We start from the raw sequence: 23,336 nt of genomic DNA, 5'->3' as shown, positions 1-23,336 counted from the left end.
GTGGAGTTTGTTATCTCTAGTACTCGTGTTGGTCTTTGCTGAAGTGTGCTGACTGTGCTATTGTGAAACTTCTTACAGCCTGTGTGATCTCCAACACAGGTCTGTAGCCATTGCCTGGCTTTTTGTATGTTATCGCTTGCGAGAAGCGGTACTTCCTTTGCGGTAGCATAACTGTCAAATACTCCCATATCTGCACCTATTCTCAACTGTCAGCCCCCTGCAAGCACAAAAGACGCAATCCCCAAACTCACTGCTATAAGTCCTGAATCTGAAGCCGGTAAAAGTTGTCCCTCCCTCTGTACTCTTTGTTTTCCCATTCTCAAGAAACATTCTGACGTAGAGATCTGATCCTTTTGACGTATATGGGGAAAAGTAGACACCCGCATCGCCAGCAGGACGTGGGCCGCGTTGAGCTCCTCGCTGCAACTCTGCAAACATCATGCTACAAAAATGGCAAGATGGCGCTGATTGTGAGAGTTGAGCGACGGTCGATACACGCAAGGTAGGCCACGATGGAGGGGTTGGTCCACGGGGTTTCTGGAACCAGTCCAGAGCAATGCACTCTCTCGACAACTTACGGCATCGTTCGCATAGGATGTGGAGGGGAACTGATGGCTTGCGTGTTGGTGATGTAGCTGGAGGAGGACTAGATGAGGGCGCTTTCCCGTGAGCGGAATCGCGGCGGAACGACGACATGAACGAAGACATGATTATACACTTGGAGAAGGAGAGATGAGATGCAATGCAACAATCCCTTCTCAATCTGATGAGTACTTATACGCAATTACTTACATATTCAGTGAGGCATGATCGCCCAAGAACCATACTGAGCGGGACAGGCGCTTACTAGACGCCCGTTGAGCGAGTCGCTCGTGTGGCACAGTAACAAACCCACTTCTGCATCCGCATCCGCATCCGACATGGGCAAATTCAAGCCGGAAAATAACCGAGGATGACTATTGATAGTGGAAAGAACGACGGAGCGGCAATAATAGCAGAGAAGATGTAGTGTAGAAGACGACGTCGAACACAAAGACCAGAAAGCGCACACCGCACATCAACATCCAAGCACAGAAGAGAACAACATAAAGCGTCGAGAATTAATCTCGGAACAAAACGAACATCATATTGGGTATCTATCAGCACCCTTGATCGCAGCCACAGTCTTCTCATGAACAAGAAGCCCTGCGGCCAACCAATCTAATCCAAAACGCCAGACACGGCGCAAATGCACCATGTACTGTGTGCAGCAACCCAATGCATATAAACAATACCGCGTCGCTAAAATATAATAAGACATAACAGAGATGAGGGTCATCGCTGCAACAAGCTGCGCAGCGAACATGCTGCCGTCACGTCGGAGTGAGATGAAGGCAGGGGGCCTGGGCAAGCATTGCTGTACCGTGCTGAAACTACCAGGGTCGGAGAAGGTTTGATAGTGACGCGATGACATCGTAGCGCCGGATATCTGACCGAGGTGAAACAGTGACGAGAGACCGCGAGATGAGTATCACGGCTGTGAGGTGATTAAGTAGGAAAATGTCGTGATCTGGAGATGGAGCTCAGAGGATGCGGTGTCTAGAAAATGTTAGTAAATCTATGCATGCGTGGTTCGGATGGAAGGGAGAAGACTCACTGTCTGAACAATGTCTCAAGCGCCACCGCACTCAACTCGCTGTCCGCCGGCAGTGCATTCTTAAGCGGAATAATGTCCGCAAACTTATCGCCGCCTTTGTACGCCAGTACAGCAGGCACACCCGTGTCCTCAATCTCAGCGTCGTCGTTGTACATCTTGACAAAGCGGACGGTGTCGTTGCGTTTGGCGACGTCGTGCATGACCGACTCATAGAGTTTGGATACACTCGCGCGGGGCTAGAAGGATCGTCAGTATAAATTTCATCAAGAGAGGAATAGAGTAGAACTGAAAACGTACGTCAGAGTTGCAGATGAAGACGACAACCACGGTCCCCGACGCCGTCTTATCCACGGCATCCAAATACCCCTCACCATCCACCAGCGGCATGCCGCCATAAATCCGGCGACTCGGACTGTTCGTCCGCGACCGTATCCGCTCGCCCACATTCTGCAGCTCCTTGAGCCTCGCCTCACGCCACTGCCTCATGAACCCCTCATCCATATCATCCTCGCTCCCCGACGACGACGCATTCTTCTCGTCCCGGTACGCACTAACATTATACTGCGCCGGCTGCTGCACCGCATTCTTACTCTTCCACGTGAAGCGGCGGGCCTGCTTCTTTGCCTGCTCAAACGCCTGCGCATCCGCAATGACGCCCTTGGGTCCCGTGTTGGCTTCCGAACGGAGGTTCGGCATGTAGTAGTTTGCGCGCATGTCTGCGGGGATATCGAGTTCGTCGTCTGTATCGACCTGTTCTAGGTAGTCGTTTGCGGCACCGGGAGATTCAGGCTCGCTGATGTCAGAGTCGCGGTCAATGTCTTCGGGATGCGGGTTGCGGTCGCCGAGGTCTTCGTTTCTGCGGATCAGGTCGTTGAATTCGTCTTGTGCGGCTGTAGTCGTCATGACGGGAAAGAAAGGAAAAAGAAGCGGGATTTCGAGGATGGGATGGGGGGCTGATATATGTTTTGTCGGTGGGTGTGGAGAACGGGCAGGTGTCAGCTGGCAGGGAAGATGTGTCTGTGTGCGACGACGCGTTGGGCAGGGTGCGAAAAAAGGAAAGGGAGTCGTTGCGTTGCAAGGTTCACGGTGGTTCGGGTTTGGGGTCGGTGTCGTGTCGGTCGGTCGGACCTGGGATGATGGGGATTTCCAGCTAGTGTGCGGGGCTTGGCGCCTGGCTCCTCTCAAGCTGCAAGGGCTATTTTCGTGGGTTTCAGGCGCGTAATTGGCTGTGCGCGCTGAGGGCGACGTTGGGATTGGTGAGAGGCGGCCTCGACGACGATATCGTGCGTTACGTGGATAACGTGGTCGATGCGGTGCCGTGGGTAGGGATGGGCGTGCTTGTGCCTGTTTTAGGGCTTAGGGCTGATGCTGACCGGTACTACTCGCGATGCACTCGATGCCGCTATGGGTCTAGCAGCCGTCTTCGATTGGCAATGGGGCAGAGGCACGGCGGCCTCATGAAACAGGACGCTCGACTTCGAAACACGCTCGCCTGGCCTACACCGCCCAATCGAGGCGCGGCGGGTGGCGCGCCCATGGCTTCCAAAGCCTGGCTGCTGCTGAAACACCATGCCCAACTCTCTTGCTACACGCCTCGTTCGATACCTTGACATGTCGCAGCTCCAGATTGCCCTGGCCTCGTCGTGCGTGTCTTCGGGTACAGCGACCTCGCAAGTCTGCCGATGCAACTGGCTCTGGCTGTTTCATTCTCCTCGAGGCAGCAGCTGTCATGCAACACGCGCGTTGAAAGGGGTTGGCCAACGTCGTCGCCTTCGGTCTTGTTTGATCTTCTCGTCCCGGCCATATCCCTGGTCTGAGTCCCACCCTGGTCGCATCGCATGCAAAGGATTCCTTCCATGATTGCTTCTAGAAGCAGTAGTCATGATGTGTTTTTTTATTCTCCGACTGACTCCTGCGTCGGCTGAGGCGCTTCCTCTGCTTTCTTTGCGAATTCAGGGTCCAGCTGCCATGCACTACAGCTAAGACTGGGGGCGCTCATAGCTGAGCACGTTAATGCCACGGTCCTGCCAGGAAGGATGCTTCTATTCATCGAATTTCCGTCCAAAGGGGAAATTTAATGCTATTTCCTTGGCATTAACACGCCCCAGCTATCATCATTCTATTTTCAACAATGGACGTCTGCATGGCCACGTGCTCCAAAATACGACCGATCCGTACCGATACACATGGCTCCTGCGCCCACCCCCTGAAAACCAAGTCAGAAGCACGCTCGTCGCTCGGCCAGCCCTTCGGCGCAATCGAAGATCATCACCCGCCTCGCGATGAACGTTAACAGCCCGTCACGTCACTGTCATCGCAATAAGCTCCAAGCGCCTGCCTTGACCGCTCTCGGAGTGACATCCGAATCGACCCCATTGAATGTGCCCAGGCTATACCTGATACTGGGCCCTATAGCATAACGGTATGCTTGCACTAACTTGTATATTTGCAAACGGCGGGTATCCTAGCAGACATAATCAGCCTGGTGCTGTTAATGCCTCGCACAGGTGACAGGATACTGTAAGCCTGCTCGGCTGGAATCGCAAAAAACAAAGCGGTACTGCGTAGAGCGCGGCATGATGGTTGCGATGAGGCCTAGAAGCGACAGCATGGAGAGGAGGTTCCCCGCGTTTCGGGTCGACGGTGGCTTGCTGGGGGCGTGAAAGGTGTGGATGGGATTACTGAGAGGTGGCATGTCCAGCACCCGCCTGATGTGAGCCTGATATGACCAGCTTGAATTGTTACCGCGTAGAGCGCCGCATGGCATGACTTTTGGACGGTGACGACAAGACCGGGAAGTACGGAACGTTGGGCGTAATTCCTTCTTGGCCAGAGTGACCTGATCGGAGCGCTCGACATGTCCAAGGTGTAGCAATCTACGTTGTCCTTGTTCCACAACAGCGGCGTAGGTTCAGACTGAGACAAAGCGCGCAAAGTGAATGGCATCCTATATCCATAGTAGACATGAGACCTCTCCCACCCACTCCAGACATGGCAAGATTACCCGTCATGCGGCACACTCAGCAGTGGCGCCCACCAGCAGATCTAGATGCTCGCAACGTTGGAGACGTATTTCCTTCTTTCCTTATTGCTTCCCCATCTCAGCTGAGCCTGGACAGAGATCATCCTTTTCTCTTCGGAACCAAGCCTGGCCAGCGCGCAAACGCTCGAGACATGACCAGGTCTAGAAATGAGGAACAAAAGAAAAAGAAGCAACACGTCGTCACAGTAATGTCATGCAAAAGCGTTTCCCTGTCTAAAGAGAGAGAGGTATATAGCAGTTGTAGTAACAGTATTAGCTCAAGGCCTTATCACAAACACTAACTAAAATCTCTCAGCTTACCTCCAGTACAAGGAAACACCGTTGAAGCACTTTAGCCAAGATCATTCGTGTAAATTACCATCTCACTACATTACGCACCACAACAGCCTCATCTGTTTACTAAACTCCAAAAAATGTATATTTAAATAGAGAGAGATATACATATATAACTCGCTGACCACCATTCCTCCATCATCCCACACAAGCCCCATCAAAATCATACACATAAGAGTCTCCCACAAAGCGCCCAAAAGCCCATTACCCGTCTTTGCCATCCACCAACCCACTCACTAATCTTGCATCCGTCCTATCCTCTCCACATCTTCTCGGCAAGTCGCAAGCGAAAAGACAACCCCCACCCCCACATCTTCCTTTTCCATGGCAGCAAACAACGCCAAAAGAAAACACACACACACACACATATCGAACTCATAGACCCAGTTGTGGAAAGTAAAAAGGATAAAATCCGTGCTTGCTACTGGCAGTTATAACATTTCCCCATCACCGAACCATACCAAACCAAACCCTCCAACCCAGCCTCCAACCAACCAACCAACCAAACCAGCCCAGACATGATACAAAAAAGAACACAAAAAAAACAAAAGGTAAGAAGAAGAAGTACAGTCTTTCATCGGGGTTCAGAAAGACCATAACAAAGAAGCGGAGGAGGATGAGGAGGATGAGGAGGATGAGGATGAGGATGAGGAATAGTATATCGAGAAGAACCCAATTGGTATTTGGAAAAAAAAACGGCGGTAGGGGGGGAGGTGGAGATAAAAACACACACATTTCATCCGGGCGCGCCTGAGAGGACAAGGACAAGGACAAGGACATCAGTTCAAAAGAGAGAAGCAGCAAAACCCGCAACCGTAGCCCCACACAACCGAAATGCCGTTTCCTTTCCAACATCCCAACAGAACGTGTATGTGTGTGTGTGTTTGTGTATGAGAGTGAGTATTATATTCTTAAAAAAGTTGGTTGGTCTCGGCAGGCAGCAACAGCAGCAGCTCCAATTTCTCTCCCTCCCAAAACGGATGGGAGATGGCAGCAAAAGCAAAGGGGGTATGGTATTTTTGCCAGGAAAAGGTTTGGGAAGATCGCTGTCGTAGGTAGGTGTAGGTAGGTGTAGCTTGCCAATATTACAGAGGAGTGATAGTAGTAGTAGGGGCGCACACGTTCGGATTGGCGTCGTTACATGGGCGTTCGTAGTTTGTGAGAGGAAAGAGCTAACGGCACTTATGCCCAGATGCGCAGCTAGAGACAAGTTAGCCGTCTGTATTGCAATGTGTAAACGGGGAGAAAGAAGGAAACTGCGTACCATCGAGTCCCATGAACCAGTGCATAGACTAAGCGCATCGTTGCTGACACCGAGACAGCTGACGCGGTTGTCGTGTCCTTGCAATGTGCCGACGCGTTCGCCGCGAAGTACATCCCAAACCTGGGTATTGTCAGATTGTGAATTCATAGACATATCGCTATGCTTACCTTGCACTCAAAGTCGTCGTAACCTGCGAATAGCAATCTTCCAGAGACGGAAAAGGCCACGGATGTGATACCGCAAACTGGCTCGGGAATCTATCATCGCACACATTAGCAAACTGGACAGCTGACGTGTCCATCACATCATTCGACGTACCTGGTATGACGCAAGCTCGCGGTCGGCGCGGATATCAAACAGACGGCAAGAAGCATCGTCGGAACCGGTACCGAACGCGTTGCCGTTGGGGAAGAATTGGATGGCATTGATATCCGAGTCGTGCGCGGCAAAAGTCTGGACGCACTTTTGCTGTCTGATATCCCACAGCTTGGCGAAGGCGTCGCAAGCACCAGAGACGAATTGGTTGTGGTCGAGCGGGTTGATGCTCAAGCTCATGACGTCGCCGAGATGGTCGGCAAATTCGTGTACCTTTGAGCCCGTCTCGAGATCCCATAGCACGCACGTCATGTCACCCGACGATGTGAGGATGCGCTTGTCGGAGATGAATCTGCAGCAGCTGAGGTAGCCCGAGTGGCCGGAGAGCTCGCGCGCGACACGGGTTGGGCCTTCGCGGGCCGACAGGTTGTAGATGGAGCAGATGTTGTCGAGACCACCGCAGGCGACGTAGTTGCCCGAGGGCGAGTAGGCGCACGTCATGACCCACGAGGAGCGCAGGGGGATGGCGTGGACCTTGTTGGTCGTGTAGGCGTCCCAGATGATGAGCTTGCCGTCCTGCGAGGCGGAGACGAGGTGTCTGCGGTCCGTGGACCAGTGCATGGCGTAGATTTTGGCCAGATGGCCCTTGAGGGTGCGCTTCGTCTTCATGGTGAGGCGCGGCAGGGCCTCGACGCGGTCTCTAGCGACATCGCGAACTGCGCATCGTGTTAGCCGGCTACGAGGGAGCGGGAGCGGTGCGGTGCGGTGTGGCAGGCGGGCGGAAAAAGAACATACGGGTCGTGTCAGCCAGCTCATCCTTCTTGCGCTTTATCCTGTCCTTGAGCGCCTCAGCGTCGCGTCGGGCGAGCTGGATCTTTTGCTGGATGGTTTCTTGGTTCATATCGGCCATGGAGCCAGGTGGTGCCGGTGCCGGGTGGAGAGGAGCACGTCGCGAGAGGCGCGAGACGGCGAGGCAGGCGAATCCAGGGGCCTCCTAGGGAGCGCGACAGCCGGAACGGAGGGGGGAGAGGCGGCGGGAGGAGCGAGCGACAAGCAGCAATGGCGATACAGGCGCGCAGAGCAGATGCAATGGCTGGCGCAACGAGGACAGCGGCGGCAGGCAAACGGTCGTGGGGGGCGGGCTTGAGGATGGGAAAGGTTGCGAGTGCTCTGGAGATGAGTGAGGTACAGGAGCGGCCCGGGGGTGAGCTTAGCTTGGTCTAGCCGAGCGCTGGAGATCAAGGGCCTTGCTCCGGCAGAGAATGCGTCTGCAGCACCACCACCACGGAAAGTGGAATGCAAGGTGTCGAGCGAGTGAATTGCTGCCAACGTGACTGCACCCGGGGAGGCTTTGGAGTTGTCGACGTGGGTGTTTGTTTGCTTAGTCGACGCGACGCTACCGGGCATGTTGTCGCTCCTCCTGACGAAGAAGGCGCCCTCTGCAATCTCCTGCAGCGCACCTCCTCCTTTGGGGCAGCCGAGCAGCCGGCGAATCAGCGGCGGGGAGCCCCAATGACCCGCGTCCGCCGCTATACCGCAAAGGCCTCACGTCCTGCCCGGCCCAAAAGTCTATTCATCGTTCCATTGTCGCTTCGAGAACCGTCGCCCACGCCACCAATACCGCACTGCTCCTCTCCTCATGGCTGTCGACTCCCTCTTCGCAAAGGGCCTGCCCAAGATTGAGGTACGCCCTCCAACCTCCTTGGTTCCGCGTCAAAGCGCCAAGCCGCGCTCAGACTTCCGCTCGCTGCATTGCTAATCCCGCGACTCAGCTCCACGCCCACTTGACCGGCAGCATCAGTCGCGAGTGCCTGCACCACATCTGGGAGACAAAGAAGGCGCGCCAGCCTGCTCTCGACGTGCAGGATCCTTTGGAAGCCATTCCCACGGGAAAGGTCGACTACGATATTAAAACGTAGGCCTCGCGTCATGTGATTTGCCTGTTTGCCGGATTTATCGCTGTAACGCCGGCGTGTCGTTGGTCATGACGATCGAGCAACTTAGCCTGCAAGCGACGTCGTAGCCAATATTCTCCTGACAAATGCCCGCTTGTCGTCCCAGAAACTGGCCCACCAACGCCAATGGCTTTGGCAGACGTCTGACAGCTGTATTAGGTTCTTTCCGCTGTTTTCCTCGTACATATATCGCCTCTGCAGCGACCTGCCCAGTATCCAGTACGTTTAGAGTAAGCGTGTGTGGCGAGCTGTGGTTGATCGAGCCAGGTATTCAACCAAGGCTGTGCTGCAAGACTTTCAGGAGGATGGTGTCGTCTATGTCGAGCTTCGAACGACCCCAAGAGCGGTTCCTGCGGAGAATGTAACCAAGGAAGACTACGTGAAGACCATCTTGGATATACTAAAAGCCCACAATGACGACGCTAATAACACGATGCGAGCTTTCCTGATATTGTCCATCGACCGTCGCAACACCGTCGCCGAAGCAGAAGAGGTCATCGATCTCGCCATCAAGCACCAGTCCGCCGGAGTCGTTGGCGTCGATCTCTGCGGCGACCCAGCAAAAGGCGACGTGCGCATCTTCGGCGCCAGCTTCGCGCGAGCAAAAGCTGCAGGGCTGAAGATCACGCTGCACTTTGCCGAGAGCGAGCCTTCGTCTTCAGACCTGGAGCTGCAGACGCTGCTGTCATGGCAGCCCGACAGAATCGGCCACGTCATACATGTCAAAGAAGAGTTTCGGAACATGATCGAGCAGCAACATGTCGGCGTGGAGCTGTGCCTCAGCTGCAATGTTCATGCCAAGATGATCACGGGTACTTACTCGGACCACCACTTTGGAATGTGGCGGCAGACCAGTGTCCCGGTTGCACTGAGCGTACGTGCTGTCTCGGGAAGTGTGATGTTCTGGGAATGACTGACGCGTTGCAGACTGATGATGTTGGTGTCTTTTGCAGTCCTCTCTCGCAGGAGTACTATCTTGCAGCACAGCACTTTAATCTGAGTCGGAACGACATCAGATCACTATGTGAGCGGGCGATTGACTCGATCTTCAGTGGTCCAGATGAACATGCCCGTCTCAAGCAGATCTATGCGACTTGGGATGGATGGAATGTGTGAATCACCTCTTAGCTTACGGACAGTCATGATGGCTTCTGTATGACGGGGAGCGTTCGGCCACGTCCTACGAAATAGTCATCGCTGAGTACAAGATCTCGCACTGCAAAGTCTTTCCTCCCTCTACTACCTCTTTTCGATAGATACCATCACTCAGGTACCGAACAGCAAAGTCACTCCATACCAGTTTACAGCTATTTGACCACCACCACTTGCCTTTCTAACATGTTCAGCACCGTGAAAAACGTCCACAGTCTCGGCATATCCACTACTTCACTCAACAGCCTCGCCCTCCTTATCATGGTGGTGATCTCTTTGATTGCCAACGCCGACGCTCAAAGTTCCTCCCAGTTGGCCTCGACGGCTTCTCCAGCCAGCTCTTTGGCCGTCTCTTCAGCAGTTCCCCAGACCTCTGCACAACCAATCCCTCAGCCCTCAGAGTCGCCAGTCCAAGTGACTGAGTCGTTCCAAATGCTCTTGCTCTTCCAACCAATCTACCAAGCGTCCCGACTGCAACCTGATAAAGATGTTTTTGACGCAGAGAACAGGCTTCCTCCGGAACGAAAGGCTGATATAACAAGGGCAACGTTCGTCCGAAATGTTCCTGTGAACTCCGCAAATAATAAGGTAAACGCATGGACTCAGGCTTTTACCGATGCTTGGGTAAAAGAGCAGTGGAACGCCGATGCAACCCACAACCGAACATGCTTCGCCCAAGATCCAAGTCAACACCCTCACGCCATAGACTTCAATGGAAACGAAGCAGTCGATCTCGCCACGACCTTTTGCGAAGACATCATCAATAACTGGGACGATGCAACTCCCATCCCACCCACCGTCCGAGACACGTCTCATTTCCACAACGCTAGCAGAGAATACAATCTCACGCAGGTCAGCACCGAAACCCATCTCGGTTTCTTTGCCGTCGCCGACCCAGCAACTGTCATCCAGCCCCGAAGCGCCAGACGTTTCTTCGAAGGCGCCACCAACGAAGACAAAATCTCCCACTGCGCACTGACATACAAAGAAATCATACGAGGCGTAAGCAACCCCTTCCGATAAACTCACCCTATCCCCCCATTCGCCAACGCAGTGCAAGTAAGTACTAACCCCCACACCCCAGTGCGACACCACCGTCACCACCCGCCACGGCGGCACCCTCCGCCTAAACGACCGCCTCTACGGCGTCTCCACCGCGCCCTCTAACCGCCCCTCCCACCTCCCCTGGCTCACAGACTCCACCGCTCTCGGCGCCCTTAGGTGCACGGACTACAACGCAACGAGCTACTGGCGCGTCGCCACGTCGGTCGAACAGGCGCAGATGGAAACGAATGAGGTAGTGGCGCCGCCTGTTGCGATGACGGATGAGGAGAGGTTGGGGAAGATGTGTACGTGTTGGTATGAGGGGTTTCCGTTTACGGCGGATTTGTTTTGTAAGGGTGGGGTTGATAGGTGTGAGGAGGTGGCGGCGGTTTGGAGTGGGTTTGTTTGTTGAGGGTGTGTGGAAGGTGGAGTGCTGGATATGAGTGGTTTTTTTGTAGTTGCGTGAAATGCTAGATGTGCATTCTTTTACTTGCGAATTCTCTTATTTGAGAGAACCTGTTTGTTTAGAATGTTGAGAATTGTGGAAGTTGAAATTAGCTTAAGCTGATGCGTCACCGCAATACCATGGGATGATGAAGTGTGCTAGACGTGCATTGCCTTTCTGTCGGAAACTCCCAAAACATCAGGGGTGAAGACGGCCGCAGTGATGGTGGCGGTATTGCGCCTGCATTGTCATTATCAGAATGGTTCTAAAGAAATTGACGTTCTATTCTTGGCTTCCTTTAAGTCTGATCTCGCTGCCTTGTTGCTTCTGGACGGCGTTGACGTTTAGTTTACGCCAGCCTTTGTATCTTCCGTTTTGTAAGAGAATGATATAGGGCCATGCTTGAAAGGACTTTAGATACCAAGTACATTGTGAAAGCAAAATAGAGGTAGGTCTCAGCCCCAAACGGCCCTGTGTTAGTCGTCCAAGACACAGTAGCAGATAGTAATAATACATGCGTGCGAGAACGTACTAGGATGAAACGCTCATATCTAGCCATTCCTATAACAAAACTATCGATATTGAGCCGCTCGTCTTCATACATGGAGTATTTGCCCATCTTGAAAGCGCCGTTGGATAAAGAATATGAAGGCCAACACACTAACGCAGCCCTCTGGGTTCCCGAAGCTCAGGGCCATCTCAGTGCTATTTTTCTCGGTCCATGAAATGAAAGTATCCCCTTGTTTCACATATACGACATCTTTGGAGATGCGCATGTCGAACAGTCGTCGCGGTTGGTCATCCTCACTTATAACCACTAATCTCGTTTCTTCCCGACCCAGTACTTGTTGCTTGTAGAACCCAGTGCCTCTATTAAACCACTTATCATTTTTGAACTCCCATACTTTGAGGCGTATCTGATTACTCTCATATCCCGGAATGAGGGGTGTTGTGACTGGTACTTCAACTGGCGTGTTTTCCTGTGCTTCTTGCCGCAATGTCTGTAGACTATATGGGTGCCACGGTGCTTCTTGTAGCTCTTGTTTCATTACTTGGTGCGCTCGTTGCAGTGCTCGTTGCTGTAGATACATCGTCTGTTGAATCTCGTCAAGGTACGTGTTCTTTGATTTTGAAGATAAAAACACCTGTGGGGTTGGAGGCACGAAGTCAGTGTGTGCCGCACATGCATACCGCAGAGTCATGACTTACGGCTGACTCGTATGAAATCGCGATGTTAATGTGGTCGCCTTCTTTTCTCCCAGGCGCCGACTGGTGGTACATGTTGTAGATAGCGGAAGCTAGCTGGCCACGCTCTTCAGGCGATGTGCCTTGCTGCCAGCCATCTGGACTCTTACCGTTCTGCTGCTGTAAACGATAGTACTGGATGAAATGATCGACTGTTGCAGCGGTCCGTCCTGTTTCGATCGGGCTTAAAAGATCTGTGCACTGATCAAGAGTCTGAGGTTGCAGATCAACGCCTTCTGGAGGATTTGGCGTCCGAGAGTAGCCATTTCCTTCCTGTAAAAGCATCGCTTGACGACGTCGGATGCTCTTAGGTATGTTTCTTGACTTTGAGGTGTGGAAGTCTCGCATGTGTCTTTCCAAGCTATGTCGAGAAGCAAAAGGAAGACTGTACTTGCATCCGGATTGCGTGCAGAAGAGAGCCGGCTTGTGCGTAATTTCGTGCTGTGTACGAAGTTCATGAGTCGAAAACCCCGCCAACATACCCAAACACCCAGGGAAGCGACACACAAAGGCGTATGGACGATTGCATGATTTGAACGTAGTGAGTTGTTCTGGTGTAAGCCCTGGAACCGCAGCTGCTGAGAGCAGATAATCGACTTGCGTAGCGTATTCGAGCTGAACGACGCTGAGAGGAGTGGGGTCTGGAGGTTTGTCTGGAAAGCACATGTTAGCCATCTCGTGGTTCTTCCACAGGCAAGGCTTACTGTAGTCAGCAGGCTGCTCGAAGTGTAACTTTCTGGCATGCCTGTAATTTACATAGACACAAAGGAGTTTATGGTAATTTCTATAGCGCTCGAGATACTTCAAACGAGGCTCGAGAGTTTGCGCAGCCACAATGTCTGGTTGTATGTCGTCTGCCGGGTCTAAGCATTGCGTATACTGGTTGGAGTAGATGAAGAAGAAGCTTGCCAAGTAAGTCTCCAACAGTTGATCTCTTTCCTGCGAGACTTCTGTTGCGAAGGCAAGGAGATGGTCAAGCCAATGCTCGTGAGTATATGGCTGGAGAGTATATAGACATTTGCCAACATCAACTGCTTTTTGCACGGCTGGTATGTTTGAACTCGACAGACCGAGACTGAAAGTCAAGTAGTTCAAACAAGTAATGGTAGCGCAACTCTCTGCATCCCGCAGCGAGATGAAACCGCTTTTCGTGAGGTACCTTGAAATGATTAGCTATTGCTTATAGCGCCATCTAGCATAACTCACTCTTGAACCGTGAAATGAACAAAAGAGATTTGCCCGTTATCATCTGTTTGTATTAGAGGTTTGCAGAGGTCGACAATGCTTCCGGGAAGTTTTGATCTTTCCGATAACGAGACGTTCCCTGAAGCAAACACGATAGCGTCCTGGAGTTCTGTGACCCTCAGCGGCCGTCTCGAACATAGCATCCACTTCAGTATGCTGATGGTTCGCTCTCGCGATTGGGGGGAGTAGAGCATGATTCTGTGTACGATGCGGGCGTAGCTGCGCATGATCAGTACAAAGCCTTAGTTGATGTACAGATAGCCACTTACAAGTCATGCAGGCTATGCGGCATGTTGGCCACCGCATTTTCCAAGTCATCAAGGTTGTATGCATCGATTTCCAGTTGTGCCAGCACTAATCGCACCCAGAGGAACATTCCTAGAGATAATTAGTTCCTCGCTAGAAGTATGGCCATCAAGATATGATCTGACTTGTTCGCATGCAGAATGCGTCATTGGGTGTAATGCGCTTGTACACGTGATGCGATGTTTCAAGAACTGAGATATTGACGTACCCTGGGACCTCGACACTACATTTTTCTTGACCTCTTGGAGAACATCGTCGACACCATCAAGGTTCTCAAATCTCTCCCGGATGGTTTCCAGGCTCTTGGTAGCGAAGCGAGTTATATCAGCTGTCAACGCATCGCTTTCTTGGTCCAGTGCTACTGTTGGTCTTTTCGACAACTTTCCCACTACCTCCAGAATGTCTCGACTGACAATGAGAATCTTCATCGGTGCACAAGCTTGCGTTGGGCTCTCGAGTTGTAGTATCGAAGCCAAAGCATCTTTGACAGGCGTGAGATCGGATGGTTTCCCATGCATATCGTATCTGATGCATTCGTCGATGCCATCGATCAGGATTCGTGGCATGACTAGCTGCGGAAGCAGATTCGAAAGGAGTTCTTGAAGGTTCTGAATAGAGAGTGGACGACTCTCAGCAACGAATTCCTCATACACGTAAGTAGCAAGATCGTTGCGTTGCCGAAGGATTTGGGAAACCAAGGTAGCGAGGATAAAGACGACAGGGTCAGGATACGTGCTGCTGACGATGTAGCTGTAAAAGCAGAACAGAACTGTTGACTGTCGAGGTGCACGAAGAAAATGCACTATCTTCGCGCATAGTGTACTTTTTCCTAGACCCGTTGTCAGTTCCGCTCAAGCAGACATACCCAGGTTCCACAACGCAACTGACCAGATCCAGGCTTGCCTTTCAGCCATAAGATTGGACCGCCCCGTCCGTTTTGAAGCCACTGCCTCATGCGTTGGTGTCTCAAGATCCAGTCAGTCGTACCCTCGCAGCAGTCATTGATGAGTCTATGAAGCAGGTTATCTTGGTAAGCCTGACCGCAATGGGGAACGGTCTCAAGACCCAGCCAGGAAAGCACTCCTGTAAGCTGCGCCATCGACCGATCTTTCTCCGTTTTTGCTACACTTTGAAGTGCTTCTCTGCGCCACTGCATGGTCTCTGAGACAAGGTATGCATTTGCCTCTTGGTCGATCAATGTGGCGTGCTTTGCGAGACTATCCAGTATGCAATTAAACCTGCTTCCGAATTGGCCCCAAGACGACTTGAAGAAACAGATCCAGCCTGAAGATAGTCAGAAATGTAGAATGCGTGCACAACAAACAAAGGAATTACCATTTCGCCTGAAGAGCTTATATGCATGCTCATGGAACGTAAGGATATCACTGTAGACGACTGCAAGTGCTTGCTGGAAGTCTGGCTTGTCTTGTAAAGCGGTTGCTAGCCGATCAAATCGAGGCAGCATCGCTGCGATCTGACTGTATGCTGCTAACAGCTTCTCGAAGGCGCCGATATGGTCCGTAGCAAGCTGAAACTTTGTAAGTGACGTCGCAAGTGTGGACTATGAGAGGCTCTGACCTGCATCATCAACTTGATGGGTGCCTTCAGTGATCAGATGTCAGCACGATCGTTGTCGAAAAGCGTGGTTTCACAACTCACCCATATCCAGCTCAAAAAAGGTGTGCCATTGCACAGCACCTCAATTACTTTGGAGTACGCCTCAAGGCCATTCAGAAACGGCTCCAAGCGTTTCATGTTCCGCATGCACTGTCGCGCAGCAAGCTGTCGCTCAACCTGTGTCGCGGCATCACGCACATCGCGCAATGTGGTATTGCTAAAATCACGATCATCCGTGCGTGAGTACCGCTGTACCGTCTTTTCAAAACTGTCGAAGCTTTCTTGGAATGTTCTGCGCGCTTGGGGTGTAAGTGTCAAGGGCGCCGTGGAGGTGGGAGCGCAAGGTTTCGGTGCCCCGCCGGAATGCGTTCCGGCCATTGATCGCGCCAGCTAAGTTACGTGGACACACTGACAGTGGAGTAAGGAATTGTGGTCAAGTATTCACAAGAAGAGTTCGCAACGGTATACAGCTTTGTGAAATCTCAAAGACGCTGTTCATATGATTTTAGGCAGATTTCCCGGCGACTCGCAAGGCAGAGCCGCTGCGCATCGTGCGCAGCTGATGCGTGCTGCAAGTGCCAGCACAGCCGCCACATTGGCCACACTCAGCCTTCTCCGTCACATCGACTTTTGCTTCCTACAGCCATGCAGAATCTTCAAGTGGTACCCTCGCTTCATCATCAGTCTTGTCGCATAATGCGCATTTAGATCTGAATCTAGTCAGCCGCATCTTACCTATCCGAACACACAGCGGTACCGCCTAGGTCAAACACAGCAGACCACGATAGGACAGCCCACAAATTTAGATGACACACCATGTCTCACAATGACTTTGGACGACGGGCTTCAAAACGACGTCGGCTTCAAAACGAATCCTCCGTTCCTCAAATCGAAGGCCATCAATATCGGCATGATCCGTATGGATGTGGCTCAACAGGAGCCTCGGGACCTCTAGCATCGATATCAAACAGCGTCTCGTTCCAATATGAACAATTTGGCCTTTCGGGAGAATTACCAATCGGAACCCACGATAACTCGTTCAGTTGGCAATACCAGCACACTTCTTTGCATGCATCAACGTTACCTCAATCATCGGCACGCACCACAGAGGCATTGTCACCAAGTTACTCGGTAAATCATGAGCATTTGCTTTATCGAGATACGCGGCCGAACTGGTCTCCATCAGCAATATCTAATACAGAAATCGTTGCCGCACCCCCGCCAGATGTCTCTGTTGCCAGTAGCGAGAAGGGTATAGCTGTATGCTTTGGTATGGTAAGTCAAATCTTAATTCTTGGTGTTCTCCGCCACTGACTTTGGGATAGATCAAGGATTTGCAAGCCAAGGTTCAGTCTCACGTCTCGGATTCCTCCATTGGCTGCGCGTCTTTGGCCTTTTTACCACCCGACCAAGTAACGTATGATGGGTCTTGGGTCGGGCGGTTTGATGACAGAAGTGCGGAAATACTTCGTGCTATTTGTGAAGATCCTCTCGTCGATTTGCAGTTAGTTCTGATGCCCGCAAAGCATCCTCGTCTGAAAGGGAGTCTAACGCCAGTTTCTGCTATCTTGTATGGCCCTCGATGGCTCTCTGAGGATATCGGTACCTTTTGTCAGGACTGTGAGATATATTTGCAGGATCCTCTAGGTTGTGACCGAGACGTACCATACTGCAACCCTCACCGCCTCTCATCAGATCAGGGTGCTGACTGTACAACCTTCGAGCTACGGAAAGCCAGTGCTGACGTAGTCGTGACACAACTACATATCGCAGATGCACTAGATATTCTCAGCGCCCCAAGAGTACTCAGTGAACTGGACACACCCCGCTGGTTAAAGACTGAACTGTTGCTGTAAGTTGTGGCCTCACCTTGTACACCAATCTTGTTGATTTAAATTAGGCACCAGCGGCAAGCCCTGTCTTTCATGGTCAAGCGGGAAATGGGATGGGATCTCGAAGATGGAATCTGCGATGTGTGGACGAAGCTCACACGCGACACATGTGCTTTGTAAGTGCAATCGCCTGGTATAGCGGGTTTAGGCTGACAGTATGCGAACAGATATCGCAACAATATCACTGGTGATGTGCAAGCAGATGAGCCGAGTTCGTTCAGGGGCGGCATCCTGGCGGACACGATGGGGCTAGGAAAGTCTCTCAGCATGATTGCGTTGCTCACACATGGCATTGACTCACTGGACGAGGGGGATACGTTGATCAAGCCAACATTTACAACTCATCGTGATATCGACGCGACATTGCTTATTGTCCCACCTTCTCGTAAGCCATCGCGGTATTCGTCATGACCTCAAGTATACTAACAGCAGAAGTTTTACAAACCTGGGAAGAACAACTACACCAGTAAGTCAAATCCAAACGAGAAGGACTAATAGCTGATGTTTTAGACATTCACACGACGTGACTGTACTGAGGATCAGGCGACACCATGGCCTCAGCCGGATAACTACTATTGATGAAGCTCGTTCTCACCGTCTGGTCTTGACGACGTATCAAACAGTGGAGACGGAGTGGAGGGAACAATCATCTTCAGCAGCGTCACCTCTTTTTGCGATCAATTGGCGGCGCATCATTCTAGATGAGGGTACGTGAAAAAGCACCTGAGCAGGCTAAAGGGGTTGCCACTAAGAATCCCAGCGCACTACATCAGCAATCACCAAAGCAATACATGCAAAGCTATATGCAGTCTCGAGGCCCAGGCGCGTTGGGCTGTGACAGGGACGCCGCTGCAAAATAGGCTCGGAGACGTGGCGACGTTGTGCCAGTTTCTACGCGTTCATCCTTACGACGATCGAGAGACGTTCAACAAAGATATCATCGACCCCTGGAAGGCTGGTGACAACAACACTGCTATCTCTCGGCTGAAGCGCCTTCTCCAGTGTATCCTCCTGCGACGCAGCAAGGGATCCGTTCAATTGCCGGAAAGGACCGACCTGAGACATACGCTGCAACTCAGCGAAGATGAGCGACATCATTACGCAACAGCAGAGAACACCGTAGCGAGATCGATAGATGCGGTACTAGGTGCAAATTCCAACACAGCGTTCAACGTCACCAGTATCATACAACAGATCAACGAGCTTCGTCTGATCTGCAATCTTGGCACCTACCGCAGACGACCAAATCCATTTGTATTGGTCGATGACACCGCATGGAGCACACGAGTAGCACAGAGAGCTATGAACGCAATGACGGCGACAAAGGAAATATCTTGCAACAGTTGCGGCGAAAGACAGGACGGTACACGATACGATAACAGCTTCGGTGCAAACCTTCATGTGGCCCGACTTTGGCTGTTCTCCTGCTCCAGCATCGCCTGTGAGACATGCGTGGAGCGTAATCCATTCACACGCTGTAGTTGCACGCGTAGATGTCCCGCTGCTATTGTCACACATACGCCTGGTGCGATGGACTCAGGAGCCTCATCTCCTGCTGAAGGGCCTTCCGACAACGAAGATGTCTTACCTACCAAGGTCAACGCGCTCGTTGCTGATCTGCTCAAGCAAAAGCCGGATACGAAAAGGTAATTTGTCTTCGTCAAACGTCTCAAACCGGTGTGCTGCAGCAGACTGGCCTTCATCCATATCACTTGCTGACATACCATGTAGCATCGTCTTCACATTCTGGTCATCGACACTCAATCTTATTGAGAGAGGACTATCGCGGGCTTCAATCACCTTTACACGCTACGATGGTAACACAACGCCTACCAACCGGTCTGCAGCACTGAACAACTTCCGTCGCGACCCAAGTATCTCTGTTATCCTTATGACCATTTCGTGTGCTGCGGTCGGGCTTAACATCACTGCAGCAACACGTGCTTACATCATGGAGCCTCAATGGAACCCTACGGTTGAAGAGCAAGCACTGGCACGCGTGCATCGTATGGGTCAAACAAAAGAAGTGACCACGATTCGTTTTGTCATGGCTGACACTTTCGAAGAGGTACGTGAGCAATTTCGAAGTCATTGAGGCTACTTGCTAATATGAAGCAGAGGGTCCTTGAAACGCAGCAACGAAAAAGGGACCTTGCGGAGCTGTTGCTATCAACTGAGTCACATGCAGAATCGGAACGTAGTCTTGATCGGCTGCGGGTAAGTCGTGCAAGTCCAGAGAAGCAGATACACCACTGATCCACGCTTAGTACTTCCGGTCCTTACTCAAATGAGCTTCTGAGGTATCAATCTGGATACATGAGATAGTAGTGAGGACCCATCTATAGAAGGGAGCCTGTCGAGGTTGGTCACGTGACAGCCGACCACAAACCTGATCGAAGCCAGACACTAGAACCAGGCCCTGAGCATAAAGTGAGGAAGACTTACGGCTACAAGTCAGATGTACTTTTTTCCCGTTGTGACAGGTTCAAGATAAGTCCCTGCTTCCACTTCGCATCACATGTTGAGTATCCCCGCCAGCTTTGAGATCTCCGGACGCCGCGCGATTTAGCGTGTCGCGCTAATTGGTGGTCTTGACGTCGATGCCCGCCACTCCTGCCACACCATACCTCTGCACGTTGACTGGCATCTTCATTCACAACCCTAATCAGTACCCGAGTATTTGAGCAACACCTACACGGCAACGACTTAGGACATATGCATGTGCGCACAACCTTGATGAAGCAGCCAATCATCCTCGGTCGCCAGCTGCACTGCGAAGCACGAATGGCACTCCTGCTACGCAGGTGTGCTCCGATACAGTTGGAGGCGACTGCCGCCATCATCGTGCGTTGAGGTTTCCGTGTTGATCACAGACTCCAAAACCACATTGGACACTCATTCATAGATCTGGCAAACTCGAGATACACACTCTGGAATCTTCGACAGGGGTTATGGATCCTGGTGTCTAGCGCATCACTGGCCAACTAAGTCCAGCCAAAGCCATACATTCATCACCGTCGACGACAAGTCGGCGTGGGTTTTCGACATCGAACTACATAGGAGCGTCGGCTTTGGAAATATGGAGAAAATGAGCTCGTTCGAACTGAAAAGTCGGCGCGCCGTGACAAAAACATCTACCAGACTGTAGTCAGCACGAGGGGTATCGCATATACGTCGGTATCTACAGTCATATGGAAAGTACCGGAGATGCTTAATGCTGTCGATGGTAACACGCCTTCTCATCTAGTTCTTCTGAGGAGGAGCTAAAAGGTTTGTCTAGAACGAATCTTGTTACTGCCAACGCTGAAAGCGTATGGTTGCGCTTTCGGTGACTGGATCAAAACACCATCGACTAGGTTCACGTTCGTGACTACTAGCAGCTGCTCTTAGAGTCAATCGCTAGTTTGCCAGGAACATCGGAATCTTCGCTACCGCACGCCATGCAAGGGCACCCCCCCTAGTCGCCTAGGTAGAGTATTGTCATGTAAGGGAAGGTCGAATTCTCTCCTCGTAGTTGCCTGGCGGATTGCTCGATTGTTCCCTTGTATAGCGTGACCGTGTGCGTTGTGGTGGCTACTTTCGGATCATTGTTCACATGCCTCCTTCTAGTATAGACCAGTCGTGAACCAGCGACTTCCATACCGACCGATATCCGTGGAAATCACATATGCAGGTGATTTGGTCATCGCAACCCCCTCATGACATGTTTATAAGACGTTCCTCCGTCTCTGCATCTGCTTCCTCCACTCATCTCTCATCAGTTGTCGTCAGTCAACCATAACCACTCTGTCATCAACCATGTTCACGTTATATATGTACCAGAAGCTGGCTAGTACGTACACCCTACCCGTTTCAGTACACTGCTATGGGTATAGCCAAATCATGAACTAACTAACCCTCTCGGCAGTACCAGAATCTTAGAGAAAGAGTCAATTTTCGCATATTCGATCGTTATAAAAGCAGCATATCATCGCCCAGGAAGATGGCGTCCTATGAGCCAGGAGCCACGCTCGACAATCACCGACGAGGATGCAACTACCTCCGGAAATTTCGATCGTTCTATCTCAAACTTACACAACACTCACGATATACATATCACGCTCTTACCGCCCCTTCTGTTTCTGCTACAATGGACATTGCGCACCCATCCTCAAAAATGGACGTTTCATGCCGATACCGAGTCGGATCTCCTCGGTGAATCTCCCATCCCTTTCACACAACAAGCCTTGGATCGGAGTTACAATGGCGATCCAACGAGCTCAAAGAATCCATCGCGAATACGTTCAGAGACGCTGGGGTTCGCGCTGAAAGGACAGATTTTTGTCAAGCAATACCGTGTGGGAGCAGCCCTTGAAGACATCGAACCCACACTGCTTATCATATCTGATTTGTCAATCGATGGCTAGTGTTCGTGTTGGGTCACTGCGACTGCACGCTTACGGAAGCTTCTTGACACCTCGGGCCTTGGCAACATCCTGATCGAGATCAGTGATGAGAGAGCCACCCATCTACCCCTTCTCCACCCGTCCCTTCTCTACGCGACCCATGCTAAGCTGCGGGTCTGATGTGGTATCGAGTTGGGAAAGATTTGTGCCTGGTCTACTCGAAGAGATGGAGGACAGACATTGGCTGTCAATCGATGTCGTCAAGAGAAGTTTTCGGAACCAAAGCTCCTTTTGAGGTTCCGACTATCCTCATCACTACGAAGGATGCCGATAATGAGCTATGGGTAGCAACTATTCTCGAATGGGGAATTAGCGTCGCAAGACGGTATTGAGCCGGTGGTATAGACACTTGGTCGATTTCCGCATCAGACTTGGCAGAGAATCTGGTGGACGCTGGCGGCGGGTGTCATTTCCGGCGAGGTTATTCACAGTAAAAGGTGTCTCGATGTAATTATTTCGATATGCACTACTTCATGAATAGGAGTCCTGATTTCATAAAGGAATTGAATTTACTCAATGTAGAAGAATGGCGCAGCATGCTCGGAGATCTACCAAGCGATACTAGTTGAACAGTGTACAACATTTATACTGATGCTTACTTTGAGAAGGCTGGGGAGGAGGAGCTGGCTGTGCAGTTGGCTAGGGGAGGCAGGCACAACGGAAGTCAGAGTGAGTCGCTCAATCGACATGTCAATAGCGTAGGGAAGGTCTTAGATTATGTAGTTACTGGGTAAAACCAATCTATTCTCCAATCAATTAGATGATCGATTGTGGCTTAACAACTTATTTAATTTGTTTTAGAGAAACTTTCTAGATACAACTCAACATCCACGCCATAGAGAGGGGAAAACCGAACGCCACCCCTGTAGTCGCCTAGGTAGAGTATTACTCTACAGAGAAAAACTAGTTGCTCTCCTGTAATTGCCTAGTAGGGTGTTTGATTTTTCCCTTCCGTAGCGTAAATTGGCTAGTAGGACAGGAGAAGTAGGATTATCTCCGGCTCTCAATTTCGACATTATGCAAAAGCTTCTTAGCTAGATTGTTGCGCTTCCAGAGTAGCTCATGTTAACATGCTTGACACCGACGTGCAACCCCAAGTAACCACCTACAATCCACCAACCAAACAGACTTAATCAAGGGGAAAATCACCGCACTCTATCCAAAGTACCTCCATATCGAGCATCACACCCAGATACAAACATACCACATACCTATTCCCTCTATTAAACACTCAACTGTAATTCATATCTTCATTACAATATTACGATTACAACCCCAGATGCGCTCTGCACCTCATAATGTAGATATCTACCTCGATGACTCAACTCGACCACATATATCCCAGCAACCTCTTGCACAATGATATCAGCAGCACTGCCATGATAAACACCACTCCCAC

The 23,336-nt window shown here is 51.3% G+C and overlaps 5 protein-coding genes across 5 annotated transcripts; 2 read left to right on the top strand and 3 right to left on the bottom strand.

Moving 5' to 3' along the window:
* Positions 1-1,562: 1,562 nt before the first annotated feature.
* Positions 1,563-2,539, bottom strand: ACET3X_004636 (uncharacterized protein; the record flags this gene model as incomplete). The annotated part of the gene is made up of 3 exons (XM_069450862.1): positions 1,563-1,578; positions 1,637-1,872; positions 1,934-2,539. 3 exons carry the CDS (start codon positions 2,537-2,539, stop codon positions 1,563-1,565), a joined length of 858 nt encoding a protein of 285 aa, XP_069308614.1.
* A 3,655-nt stretch (positions 2,540-6,194) lies between these two features.
* On the bottom strand, positions 6,195-7,501 carry ACET3X_004635 (uncharacterized protein; the record flags this gene model as incomplete). Its single annotated transcript, XM_069450861.1, has 5 exons — positions 6,195-6,212; positions 6,277-6,396; positions 6,444-6,533; positions 6,595-7,307; positions 7,387-7,501. The coding sequence occupies 5 exons, from the start codon at positions 7,499-7,501 to the stop codon at positions 6,195-6,197; spliced, it is 1,056 nt and encodes a 351-aa protein (XP_069308613.1).
* A 686-nt stretch (positions 7,502-8,187) lies between these two features.
* Positions 8,188-9,843, top strand: ACET3X_004634 (uncharacterized protein). The gene is made up of 5 exons (XM_069450860.1): positions 8,188-8,275; positions 8,364-8,506; positions 8,706-8,765; positions 8,814-9,420; positions 9,474-9,843. Exons 1-5 carry the CDS (start codon positions 8,231-8,233, stop codon positions 9,660-9,662), a joined length of 1,044 nt encoding a protein of 347 aa, XP_069308612.1. The 5' UTR covers positions 8,188-8,230; the 3' UTR covers positions 9,663-9,843.
* A 2,307-nt stretch (positions 9,844-12,150) lies between these two features.
* Positions 12,151-15,738, bottom strand: ACET3X_004633 (uncharacterized protein; the record flags this gene model as incomplete). Its single annotated transcript, XM_069450859.1, has 12 exons — positions 12,151-12,195; positions 12,240-12,332; positions 12,397-12,626; positions 12,915-13,085; positions 13,137-13,591; positions 13,639-13,896; positions 13,947-14,055; positions 14,192-14,812; positions 14,872-14,948; positions 15,087-15,267; positions 15,319-15,511; positions 15,643-15,738. 12 exons carry the CDS (start codon positions 15,736-15,738, stop codon positions 12,151-12,153), a joined length of 2,529 nt encoding a protein of 842 aa, XP_069308611.1.
* Positions 15,739-16,240: 502 nt separating this feature from the next.
* On the top strand, positions 16,241-22,949 carry ACET3X_004632 (uncharacterized protein). Its single transcript, XM_069450858.1, has 11 exons — positions 16,241-16,875; positions 16,926-17,452; positions 17,501-17,608; positions 17,660-17,877; positions 17,928-17,958; positions 18,003-18,199; positions 18,253-19,138; positions 19,224-19,560; positions 19,611-19,709; positions 19,760-20,961; positions 22,815-22,949. The coding sequence occupies exons 1-10, from the start codon at positions 16,417-16,419 to the stop codon at positions 19,781-19,783; spliced, it is 2,886 nt and encodes a 961-aa protein (XP_069308610.1). The 5' UTR covers positions 16,241-16,416; the 3' UTR covers positions 19,784-20,961; positions 22,815-22,949.
* Positions 22,950-23,336: the final 387 nt, after the last annotated feature.

The sequence above is a fragment of the Alternaria dauci genome, chromosome 3 (assembly GCF_042100115.1).
Source record: "Alternaria dauci strain A2016 chromosome 3, whole genome shotgun sequence".
Taxonomy (NCBI): domain Eukaryota; kingdom Fungi; phylum Ascomycota; class Dothideomycetes; order Pleosporales; family Pleosporaceae; genus Alternaria; species Alternaria dauci.
Note: the sequence above shows the minus strand (reverse complement) of the source record. Positions and strands in the feature narration are given on the sequence as shown.

Coding starts and splice junctions, on each gene's coding strand:
- ACET3X_004634 (XM_069450860.1), top strand. CDS start 8,231: ATGGCTGTCGACTCCCTCTTCGCAAAGGGCCTGCCCAAGATTGAG. Junction 8,276..8,363: donor AGGGCCTGCCCAAGATTGAG/GTACGCCCTCCA, acceptor CCCGCGACTCAG/CTCCACGCCCACTTGACCGG. Junction 9,421..9,473: donor GTGTCCCGGTTGCACTGAGC/GTACGTGCTGTC, acceptor GACGCGTTGCAG/ACTGATGATGTTGGTGTCTT.
- ACET3X_004632 (XM_069450858.1), top strand. CDS start 16,417: ATGTCTCACAATGACTTTGGACGACGGGCTTCAAAACGACGTCGGCTT. Junction 17,878..17,927: donor GCTTATTGTCCCACCTTCTC/GTAAGCCATCGC, acceptor TAACAGCAGAAG/TTTTACAAACCTGGGAAGAA. Junction 19,561..19,610: donor TGGCTGACACTTTCGAAGAG/GTACGTGAGCAA, acceptor AATATGAAGCAG/AGGGTCCTTGAAACGCAGCA.